At 38.4% G+C, this 11,935-nt stretch overlaps 1 protein-coding gene across 3 annotated transcripts; it reads left to right on the forward strand.

The window, feature by feature from the left end:
* Nucleotides 1–947: 947 nt before the first annotated feature.
* matr3l1.2 (matrin 3-like 1.2) lies at nucleotides 948–11,383 on the forward strand. 3 transcript variants are annotated; one of them, XM_057349692.1, is made up of 21 exons: nucleotides 948–1,061; nucleotides 2,787–3,710; nucleotides 4,115–4,176; nucleotides 4,500–4,538; nucleotides 4,627–4,730; nucleotides 4,816–4,874; nucleotides 5,046–5,162; nucleotides 6,300–6,425; nucleotides 6,910–7,071; nucleotides 7,147–7,274; nucleotides 7,436–7,991; nucleotides 8,302–8,422; nucleotides 8,813–8,832; nucleotides 9,106–9,231; nucleotides 9,335–9,463; nucleotides 9,559–9,681; nucleotides 9,782–9,912; nucleotides 10,022–10,304; nucleotides 10,412–10,565; nucleotides 10,856–10,971; nucleotides 11,090–11,383. In XM_057349692.1, exons 2-21 carry the CDS (start codon nucleotides 2,943–2,945, stop codon nucleotides 11,141–11,143), a joined length of 3,378 nt encoding a protein of 1,125 aa, XP_057205675.1. In that variant the 5' UTR covers nucleotides 948–1,061; nucleotides 2,787–2,942; the 3' UTR covers nucleotides 11,144–11,383. The 3 variants fall into 3 exon arrangements, with proteins under 3 accessions (XP_057205675.1, XP_057205677.1, XP_057205676.1); XM_057349694.1 differs by having other exon boundaries at nucleotides 9,109–9,231; XM_057349693.1 differs by having other exon boundaries at nucleotides 7,150–7,274.
* The last annotated feature ends 552 nt before the right edge of the window (nucleotides 11,384–11,935 follow it).

Below are 11,935 nucleotides of genomic sequence, written 5' to 3' on the forward strand. Positions count from 1 at the left end.
GCCTTTTCTATAAATGCCTTGGAAAAAAAAACATTACTGGTGTGCATCTCGAGACAAAACAATGGCGCTGATACAAGTATTTCAGGGCAGGTTATTTTCATTTAAGACAATCAAACATTCATTTTAGTCTGGGACTAGTCTTAAACCTTTGTCTGTGAAACCGGGCCATAGTTATACAAACGGACCGATAGACAAGTAGATAGAAAGACATATTGACATATTGACAAATAAATATATAAAAAGACAGATAGAGAGTCAGATCAATACATAGAGACCTACAGACAAACAGATATATAGAAAGACAGACAGGCAGATGGATACACAGAGGGATTCTCCCAGCCAGGGCTTGAACCAGGGACCTTCTTGCTGTGAGGTAACAGTGCTAACTTATGAATGAGTTTATGATGTAGTAGATGTTGTTAACAATCGATAAGCAGACACAACACATGCCACAGTCATTTTTGGTGCTGTTGCAGGGTGAGAAGGTATTTGAGACAATGGCAAACAAATAATTCCTAAAAATCTTTTGGTTTATGATTCAGTGTATTCGTTTGAAAAACATTACAAATGGTGATGATTTTAATTAGTAACTTAACAAAAAAAGGCAGAAAATACATCTTGATATAGAATATTACTGTATATTATTTTACAGTAATCTGGGAGAATTTAACTATTATAGGTCATTAGCTTAAATATGGTGTTTATATTATATTTGTGTTGAGACCTTTTGTTTCATTTTGCAACAATACTTTTCTTCCACTAATGTGGAATAAAAAACACGATGAAGCAGAATGAGAGTATTTGTTTTTTATTTTTAAAGATTTTATGCAGTTGGAATATGAACACAAATGTATTAATTCATTCAATTGCTGTTGTTATCGTTGGTAGTATGATGCCTACTGAGGAATTTTAAAGCTTTTATTTTGAAATAACTACCGGAAGTAAGAGAAGAATTGCTGGTCGTGTTCGTCCTCGCGCTGGTGCGTTTGTTGCCGTGCCAGTAGCTGCTCGTGATTCTCACCGCGCAGTGCAGAAGACGAAAACGCACAAAGAACGAAAATGTAAGTAAAACCCAATCCAATCGAAGATCAGAGGATATTACAGCACTTCTTTTTTGAATCGCAAATTACATTAAATCATATTCATTACCTAACGTTTGCAGGATTTGGTTCGGCCTGGTCACGCCTGTGTAATGCCTGTCTCTGGCGTGTCTTTCTTTCACTTTTATCACTGCAGCTCGTGGTTAGCATGGCTACATTCTTTCATCTAAATCAGTATGATATTAGTAAATATCTGTAATTTAGGATCAAACTAGTTACCAGTTTACGTCAGATGATTTATTCGTGGTAGGTCGGAACGTCGCGGCGGCACGTCCAAATTAAATGCCCCGTAGCTAGTCTTGTTTAAAGTTGCGTGCATGTATTTAAAAAAATAATATTGGTAGATATTCCGTGTAGTTATCAGGCTGTCGAATGTCTGCATGGGAGGCCGATGACTGCATATATTTTCTGTTTTACCTTCAATTGAACCGAAACGGAATGTTTTACGGATATTTTTGTGTGCTGTGCGGACTTTGACTGAATATATATTTTGTAGTGAAGTTGCATAAGCATCATATTAAGGCAAACTATGAACAGTGTTATCAATCGAGCTATCAGTGCATCGCCTATTACATCAGTAACGTTACAATAATATTTGTAAAGCTAAGCCTTTCAAGGTCGACTAGTTGATGTTTAACGTGTCCATTGACTTTTTATTCACGAACGTTCAGATTCGAGATTGACTTCAGTAGAAAAAGGTATTTTTATATGTGTATTTTGGACTGATTTTAGCTTTCTTTTTTCGTTCACTCCTTTTCACAGGTCACTAATTCATTTGAAATGGTTCTGGTGTGACGTGAATTTTTAAAGTTCTTATACTGCATCTGATCTGTCAATGGTCCTAATCTGGAATTCGTACAGTGTACAATTTTAACCATAAGAAAAATAACTTTTTAAAAGAAAATGGTTCTCCTTTTTCTTTTAATTATTATTTGTGTGTGCTGTGCCTACACAATAACTTTTTGCTCATACTAAACAGACATACAAGCTGTATTTTTGAGACGATGTCGTCATCAATTTTTGTTTTGCTCCAACTTCTAAAGTCTCATTGAAAATGACCCCCACCGTTACTAATCATGATAAATTTATTTGCATGTACATTTTCACTTCTTTGCGAGAAGATGCAAGTCTTGTTCACCAAATTTGTTCTGTTCAGATAATCTCTCTTCGACCCTGTTGTGTTTTACTTATAGTCCAGCTATTGCAGCTTGCTGCTATCAAAACACTTTTTTGGGGGAGCATTTGATTTTTGGGAAGTTGTATGGTTGAGTCCATAACAGATTAGCTTTATCTGTTCTCCATCAGATTTGTTTCCATTCCTGGATGTGCCATTTTTTAGAATTAGTGCTATTTGTCCTTGGTTTCTTCTTGGCCAAGAATTTGCATTACATTCCCTGTCTTTCCCGGCCACGTTTAAGGATCTAAATTTGATTCAAATTCTTTTTCCTATTGTACCTTCCATAAAAAAAATACTTGTTACTCGTATTGCTGGAACTTTTGAATCTTCATTTAATGGTGTAATTGGTCACCAAACTGTCCATTTGTACCTCTGATGCATTTTAATGATATTTGACCTTTATTACCTACATTGTGTCAGTTATGGAGCTTACTGTCTTGCTTTCCTCTACCACTGCTAACCATTTTCGTGAGCATTCTAGAAATCATTGCTCCATTGTGTTTCTGCAGACCCGTTTCATTCAGGAGGACCAATCTTATCCCTCAAGATAAGTCTCTTTGAGATCCAGACTTGTATTCCAGACGGATTGTCTTTCTGCGGACATTTTTTGATTCACTTTGTTTCTCTTAATTCCCACTCATCTGAGATTGTATCATTTCTAAGCCATGTCCCAAAAGCTGACCAGCGATGGTGCTCAGAAAGGCTTTGCTGTTGGCCGCGGGCTTCTGGCTGCTGCCGAGACTCTGAACTTTAGTATGGGTGAGATGCACTCCGATCACTACGGGTCCTCTTCCCAGTCACACAGCAGCATGGCTAGTTTGGTCGGAGGCGAGGGAAAAGACCACGACTCCCAGCTGTCTCGACGATCGGGCAGCCACATTAGCAATACCATGAAACTCTTTGCCAGCCTAGGTCTGTCACCGACTGATTTAGATGCACTGGCACAAGTTCCAGAGGAGAACATCAGCGTGGAGACCTTGCCCCATCTTATCATGCAACTTAAGAACCGCAAAATGGAAACCGGTCGCCGCATGCCTAGCGATCTGTCGATCCGCTCTTCTGAGACTTCGTACAGAGGAGACCGAGAAGATTGGAGTGATATGCAGGGCGGAAGAATGGAGCGTTCTGGCGGGCAGTCTCAAAGCCGCTCGCAGGGCGAATTCGGTTATAGTTCCATGCGAGACTCGTCCGGTCGAGGGTACGACATGTTAGATTACGGCAGCAGTGGCACCAAAGACCGCCAATATTCTGAGCTTTCCAGTGATTCCTACCGTGGCCTTGGCATGTCCACGACATCAGCATCTGACGACATGTTCATGCAGAGAAGAATGGGCACTCCGTCTCAGGGCAAAGTACAGGATTTCTTGGGAGTCATGCCCCTCATGTTTCCCCATGTGTGCGCCCTTTGTGATTTTGATGTGCACTCTACCATGGTGAGTACTTTTAGCCGCTGTCCTCTTGCACACACACTTCCTTTCCCTGGGCAGACGCCATCACATGATGGGAAAGAAATCATTCAAAAGTATGTTGACTTTGAATCTGCACATCTTACTGTATTCAATTTGAGAAATTCTCATTGAAGAACACATTGGCTAACTATATTAGACACTCTTGTTAACTGTTACTGCTGAGTCTTGGTCTTAATGTTTGGCTTTATTTAAAAATATACAGTCCAGTTTCTTTTCTGTACATTGTCTTTGGCTTTTTTTTGACACACTTGACTTTTTAAGTTAGTTCTGGGCCCATACTACTATATACATTTTTTGATTCTAACAAATTTGTTGTGGGATTATAGGATCCAGGATATTCATTTTATCCTTTTCTTGTGTTTGTAAAGGAATGGACTCAGCACACAACTGGCATTCGTCATTCTGAAAACCGCAGACTCCTCTTGCAAATGTAAGTGAAGGCTGTTTGAGCTCCAAACAAGATAAGAAAGCCCCTTAAAAGTTGACACCTACCACACATTATTCAAAGCCATGTGATTGTTTCATTGAAATGTTATTTATTACACTAACATTGTGTCTACAAATACGCGATGCGACCCGACAAAAGACAATAAAAGCATTAGAACCCATAATAATTTTCACATTTCGTCCACACTGGATGCGGTCGTGCTGGTCGCGTTTGGTGTAGGCACAGTGAAACACTCACTACAAAATACATTTATAGTACATGAAGAACTCAACAATTGAATTTGGTGTTTGGTGTTTTTTTTGTAGGTACCCTGACTGGGATCCCCACATGCCCTCTAGTCGCATGTATGTACTTCAGCAAAACACTACTTTTGTGAGTCATGCAGAGACATCCAAAATTTAGAAGAGAACATTAACAGTGAATTTCTCTCAGGTCGACATCCATTTCGCTCAACACAAAGAACCGTTCTGATGGGTTGCTGGGAGCAGCGCCAGTCGGTGTTGGACTACAGAGAACAGGGATGAGCTCCAACTGGGGTAATAAATCAGAAACGCAGCAGCTGTGTTTTTATAGAGAGAATGTAGATATGACACACTGGCTAATGTAAAGCACTGTGTTTAGGTTCTAATACCACTGTGGGAATGAATAGTAAAACAACCTCATATTCGACAGCACCCAAGGTAATAATTGGTCCGGTTGAGTGAGTCGCTTTCATTTTAATCTGTAAAACTGATATATCAATCATCTTTCACTCTTTGAAGTGTGGTTGATTTATAAAGTTGCTGTTTAGTTACCATATGCTTTGTTGTATGAACAATACAGTGCACTCATGTCATTTGATTGTATTACAGATACGAAGTAGGGTGGTCGTGGCAAAATATGAAAGAAAACCACTGTCCTCAAACAGCCTGTTTGCTTTGGCGAAACCCTTTGGCACCATCCGAGAGCATCTAGTACTGAAGAACAAGGTAATCTGCCATTAGTGTAAAGGTAGAAACCATAATTTAAGATTTGAAGGTGCTTTATAGTATTGATTTCAAACATTATAATTTTATGTTTATTATATAGTAGGACTGCGCAAGTAATCGTAATCTTTTTTTTATTTCAATTTTGACTTCCAACAATTATGAATAAAATGAGGTAAAAAGGTTATTGTGCTGTATTCTGTTTCGCAAAGATTGTCTTATCTTCACCCTAGTGGTCTCAATATTGGCCAAAATAATCATGATTTTTGCCACAATCGAGCAGCTCTGTTATATATTCTGACTCATTTAATTGGTGCAATATCAGGGCTCGACATTAACGCTTGTCCGGGACAAGTAAATGTTTTGTATGGGCAAGTGAGAGAGAATTTTACTTGCCCGACCGGACAAGTAACTTGGAAAAAAAGAACAGTGCGACATATATGTAGAATAATAAGAATAATAAGAATATGTGAATTAGACAGAGCTGCGTGTTTGTCGTGGTTGTGCTTGTTTGTGTGTGACAATAATCAATGGCGCAGTTCAGAGTCCATGCGCACGCGGAATCCTGTTATTTAAATGTCATCTTGCTGTTCTGCGTGTCTGAGTGAATTACGTGCACAGTTTAAAATACAACATGAGTGATGGTCGAGGATTTATCTGCGTCTGCTCTGTATGAGGACATGAACACATGAACTTCATCTCCAGAGTTGCTCTGAGAGTTTATTTTACGAGCGTTTTAGTGTTTGAGTGAAGCTATCTACAAACAAGCGTCTTTCCAAAGACCCGTCAAAATAAAAGTATTGTAGCGTACTATTGAAAATTGAAGTGCCCTTGTAATAAATTGATAAACACTGTATACTATACTAAAGTTCAAGAACAATATAGTAGGAATTTTACTGCAGTTTACTATAGTAAATACTAGTTAAAATGCTTAGAAGCAAACTTGACCAATCTAAATCCAAAACAATTATATTGATTATATTATATTATAATTCAAATGAAATATCATTTTTTTATCTTTGGACAAGTACTCGGACAAGTGAATGACAAATTTACTTGTCCGAAGGACAACCACCTGACATTGCTTAATGTCAAGCCCTGAATATCATTATCTGTTTTTGGACTTTTCATTTTTCGAAGGCTTTCCTGGAGATGCAGACCCATGAAGAAGCTTTGGCCATGGCTAATCATTACCAGCGTAAACCTGCCATTTTGCATGGGAAAGAGATACAGATTTATTTGTCAAAGGAACTGCTGGTCATTGAGGTAAGATGGCATGAAAGGATTTAGCATTTTAAAATTTGAAGGTGCATTCAGTAGGATTTTCGAGCACTGGCTGAATATTGCGGTCATGTTGGATTTTTTTACGTGTCTTTTGACTATAGAAACAAGTAAAAGTTTAGGGCTGCACGATTAATCGCTATTTATATTGCATAAATCGACCCATCTAGTGTGATTGAGATCGCGACAGTTTCGATTGTGTTTATGAGCAGCTTGGCTCTGGCTTTTAGGTGCAGCAGCATTTAACCCGGCACAAAAAATCGCAGTAAATCACCTCAGCACGTGCGTTTTTTTAACGATTTATCGTGCAGTTAGAGTTCCAGAAATACCCTATTCACAGTATTCCACAGTTATTCCACAAGCAAAAGTATCCTGCAATTAATTGTACGCTAGGAACATTTGTCTGGTCAAATGGTCTCAACAAGGACAAAGTGCATGTTTAAGGAAGTCAATTGTTTAACCATTGCAGAAATCTGGAAAACCAGACAGAGACACTAGACCTGCAAAGGTACCAGATAGTCCGGTGGTGTTTTTCTCCAATTTGCCACAAGGGAATGACAAGAAAATGGAGCTACTCACTATCGCTCGTCGATTTGGTATCGTTGAGAAACATCTGTTCCTGAATGATGAGGTAAATTACAAATAAAGCATGTTCCAGCATGTGTGTGTTTAAAAAAACACTCTGTATAATGAATGATTTTTTAAGCAGGCATTTGTTCAAATGAGCAATCCAGAAGATGCTGAAATGCTGGTCAAGTACTACACTCTACATCCATTGACTATCAACAGAAGATCCATCAGGCTGAACATCTCCACAAAGTACAAGACTCTAAGGTAAACATCCTTCTTTCCTACCCATCTAATCTAGTCTCAAGTCTAATTTAAATCTAAAATACAAAAAATACCTTAACAGTAAGACTCGAAAACAAACAAAGAATATACATGAATATGTATACAAATTAAATAATCCCAAAGTGATATGCATGATATTCTAGGATCCCACAAGGCAGGGGGGGGCAAGGGGGGGAGGAGCCCACCCGCAGGACCAGCAGTAGCACCGGCACCAGCAGATCTGGTGACAAATCTTCATCAAAAAGCCAGAGGTCCTCTAGTTCCAAAGCCAGAGAAAGTTCACCTGAGAAAGAAGAGGACTCAAAGCAGGAAGGTGAACCTGAGGTCCAGGGAGATGGGTCAGGAGATGAAGAAGCAGATGTTATGGAAGCACGTGATGGAGACGAAGAGGCTTTAGATGAAGAGCCTGATGATGCCATCCTATCCGGTGACCCAGAAGAAACCAGTAAACAATCACCAGATCCTGATACCAACGTAGAGCAAGAAGACTCTGAAGACAAGCAAGACGCAGATGACACAGACATTCTGGAGGACCAGGAAAACACTGAGGAGAAACAGAAGGAGGCTCAGACAGAGGAAACTGCACTGTCTGAGGCCGAGCAGGAGGAGGAGAATGCAGATGAGCTTCCTAAGGAATCAGAGGAACAGAATGACGAACAAGCGGAGGATGAGGTTCCTGAAGAAGACGATACCCATCAGGCAGGAACTTTTGCACATCTTCCTCTCTGCTTTATAAATCTTTTAAATCCTAAAGCAATTACTTATATTTAAATTATGCTTTCAGAAAATTAGGAATTTAGTGCCAAGTTACACTGGACTACTTATCAGGTCCTCTTTAGTAATTTTAACAGGCCATGGTCTCAAAAGACTGTCATTGCAAGGTGAAAAACAAAGGGAAGTCATGTTTGGAATGACTTAAAGGCTTGTAAATGGATGTTTTCTGGGGTTTTGATGCATGTTTATTAGTTTGGAACTGCAGATATATGACTGAATTTATCTTCTATTTTAGGAGAGTCATGGTGAAATTGACTTTCCTGAGAACCTGGATGAGTTTGTTACTCTGGATGAGTTAGCAGAGGAGGAGGACTCTGAGAGACAAGACTCAAAGTCTAGAGCTAAAAACCCTTCAGGTAACTACTTAAACTTTTGGCACTGAGCCTTTAGAGCAGTGGTCACCAACCCTGCTCCTGGAGATCGACCGTCCTGAAGATTTCAGCTCTAACCCCAATCAAACACACCTGAACTATCTAATCAAGGTGTTCAGGTTTGCTTGATAATTACAGACAGGTGTGCTGAAGCAGGGTTGGAGCTGCAGTCTGCAGGACGGTCGATCTCCAGGAGCAGGGTTGGTGACCACTGCTTTAGAGCTTAAGGACGATAAACAAATGTATTGTCATAATATTGGCCATTCAAAAAACTGATGATACTAGTTTAGTAATAAAAACTGGTGTAAGAGAAAATAATTGTGTGTTGTTCATCAAGGTTAGTGCATTTACCCTTTTTCTTCTTGTATTTTTTAGGAAGCACCAAGGACGATGGGGTGAGTTTCTCATTTATGACATCTGGTTTCTTTAGACTGTTTTGAAGGGATAGTTCACCCAAAAGATGGTAGTCAATGGTGCCATTCTTGTGTTCAACCGAACAAAGACATTTATACAGGTTTGGAACAACTAGAGAGTGAGTAATTCATGACAGAATGTAAATTTTTGGGTGAACTATTCCTTTAATTTGTCGCACAACTAATGTTAGCATATTACATTTTGTTTATTGTATGTTTTTGCCATTAACCAATTGTAATGGTGTTTTTTAAAAGCAGGGATTGAGAGTTGTCAATGTTGTTGGCTTTAAGCGTGGCTTTGGTTATCTTGATGAAATTCTTGCTCTAGCAAAGCCGTTTGGGACAGTGGTGCGGCATCTGGTGCTGGACGTGAGGCCGGAGGTAACGGCTCTTAAACACATCAGCTGTTGTGTAGTTATAAGCAGAAACTCGATGCATAGGTGATGATTCACTCACGTTTATTTTCTCACTCATGTTCTTAAAGGCCTTTCTTCAACTCGCCAATGAACAGGAGGCAAGAGCAATGGCTGGTTTCTACAGTGGGAATGTCATGCCATCTGTGTGTGGAAAACCAGTGAAGGTTTACCATTCACAGAGTTATCCGACCATCCAGGTAAGTCTGAGGGAGCCTATAAACTTGCCTTTGAATCAAGTCCTTTAATCGTAAAGGAATAAGACATCTAACACACGCTTGTGTGATACTTTCAGAGTGGCCGAGTCATCTACATTGGTAACATTCCACAATTCAAAGCATCAGATGCGGCAATTCTAAAAATCGCTGAGCCATTTGGAAAAATCAGAAGATACTTTCTGAATCGATTACGCAATGAGGTAACAGATCTTCAATGATTAAAAGTTGTTTCTGTATACCATAAATATATCGCTTTAGATAAAAATGCACAAGATTAAATAAATATGTTTGTTTACTCAGTGCTTCATTGAGATGGAAAGAGGGGAAGATGCTGAGAAAATGGCAGTGGCCTACAGGGAAAATCAACCTAAATTTGAAGGCAAACGTCTGCTTGTCTATGTCAGCAGGAAATATAAGCAACTCAAACATGGGTCAGTTTTACGATTAGATCATCCTCTTGCATAAGAAATGGATTTTCCCGATCATTTGTTTGGTTGAGAAATTATAATATTCTAATATGAAGTATCTTTGCTTTTGCAGACACAGACCTCCAAGCCCAGAGTCCGAGGAGAAACGCCCATCCAAGAGGGAACGTCCTGAAGAAGCTGAGGCCCAGAGCAGCAGCTCTACCAAAAGTACCACCAAGCAAGACGAAGAACCGTCTCCTAAAAAGGTTAAAGTGGAAAAGCCTGAGGAGGTGAAGAAACAGGACGTAAAGGAAAGTCAAAGTGTTTCTCTAGTAACTGATCCAGAGATGAACAAAGAACCAGAGGAGGAACAAATCAGTGAGACACCAGAGGTCCAGAAAATGGAAACTGAACCTGTGAGTGTTTTTTTTAGTTGTTCAGAACAGTAAGAAAAAAAAATTCCTTTAATTTGCAAGTTGCTAAGATATTACACTAGCTTTATCCAGTGCTTTCATTTGAACAGGAAACTAAAGAGGAGGCTGTTGTTACGCCCCCTGTTGCCGTGTCAGAGAAGAGTTTGGAAACCGAGGAAAAAGCCAATACATCTGCAGCACCTGAAAAAAAGCTGGAAACTAGCCTTGCTACTCTTGGGCCACATGACCCTAATGTCCCAGTTGGTAAGATGACCTAGTTTTTGCTAGAAAATAAGTCATTTTGTGTAACCTGACTTTAAATTGATGGGATTATTTTAGTCCCTTGTTTGCCTGTCCCCTGATGGCCATATTTTAGTTAATTTTAGTGCATTTCTTTGTCAAAATCAGTTCTGATTGTAGTTTGATACCTCAAATTAAACTCAAAATATTTTTCTGATTGAAGTACATTTTCTTTGAACAAATTGTTGCCTAGCACAACAATGTCTTGAAAGATGACATTGCTATTAACTTGTGTTTTAAACTGAATGTTTTAGGTGTGGAGTTTGTGAAGATGGGATACTACTGCAGAGTCTGCTTCTTGTTTTACTCTAATGAGGAAACTGCTAAGAAGGTTCACTGCTGCAGTCAAGCACACTACGATAAACTTAAGGTGATTTTCAATTTCCTTTGTATTTATTTTATTTACTTTGTATTGTAAATCAATGATATTTATTTACTTTGTATTGTAAATCAATTATATATTAAATAAGTGTTTTTTGTCTTGCTAGAAATATTTGGAAAAGGAGAAAGCCAAAGCACAGTCTAATGGAGGAAAGAAGTGAACCGTTGCCGCTTGATATAACCGCTATGATTTTATTCTATGATGATGTCTAATGTTTAAACAGTGTATCCAATGTTTTTTTTCCTTAAAAAATAGTTAGACTGAGAAATTGCTTTTTACGTAATTGTCATTCATCAGCAAAAAAAAAGCATTGTAAAAGTGTAGTTTGACATTTTATGCCCTAAATGCTACTGCTGTCTCTGTTTTTCCTCTTATTAAATAAAACATTCCTCAGACTGTTTGTTGACTGTTTTACTCATATTTGTGTTTTTCGTGTTTCTTTAATCAAGTTTCTTTATTAGTATGTGAAAAGCATATTAATGTAAAAACTAATCTTAGAGAACCTTTGTAGGTGCAGGAAGTAAATAAAAGAATTCAAATAGAAGTATTTATTTCATGAGCATTTTGACAAAAATAAGATTCTTAAAGGATTTTGATGTATTCTATTACATGACTTGGTTTCTCATTTTTTTTAAATCATGTTATCTGGTCCTAAAGTTCATCTGAATGTAGTAGTGGCTGCAAAAAAATAATTCGTTAAACCGTGAAAACATTTCTATATTATTATTTCTGTAGCTACGTATCTTGCAAAATGGTTCTACAGCAGCACTAAGTGGCCTTTAAAAAATTAGCAAATGCAGTAATTTTGTACGTTTTTATTAGCAAACATTGAGATGTGTCTATGGTTTATTATTGTAACGATATGATTTCAATGAAACCGTATTTTCATTTGTATATATATTTTGCATTAAGCAGCAAAGTTTGTAACACGAGTAGGCCGAAGTGGCTTTTA

Source organism: Triplophysa rosa, linkage group LG13 (assembly GCF_024868665.1).
Source record: "Triplophysa rosa linkage group LG13, Trosa_1v2, whole genome shotgun sequence".
Lineage (NCBI taxonomy): Eukaryota > Metazoa > Chordata > Actinopteri > Cypriniformes > Nemacheilidae > Triplophysa > Triplophysa rosa.

Bases quoted from the DNA above. Each gene is read 5' to 3' on its own strand.
- matr3l1.2 (XM_057349692.1), top strand. From the start codon at position 2,943: ATGTCCCAAAAGCTGACCAGCGATGGTGCTCAGAAAGGCTTTGCTGTT. The intron at 4,731-4,815 runs GTAATAAATCAG...CACTGTGTTTAG, and splicing joins AGGGATGAGCTCCAACTGGG to GTTCTAATACCACTGTGGGA. The intron at 7,992-8,301 runs GCAGGAACTTTT...CTTCTATTTTAG, and splicing joins AAGAAGACGATACCCATCAG to GAGAGTCATGGTGAAATTGA.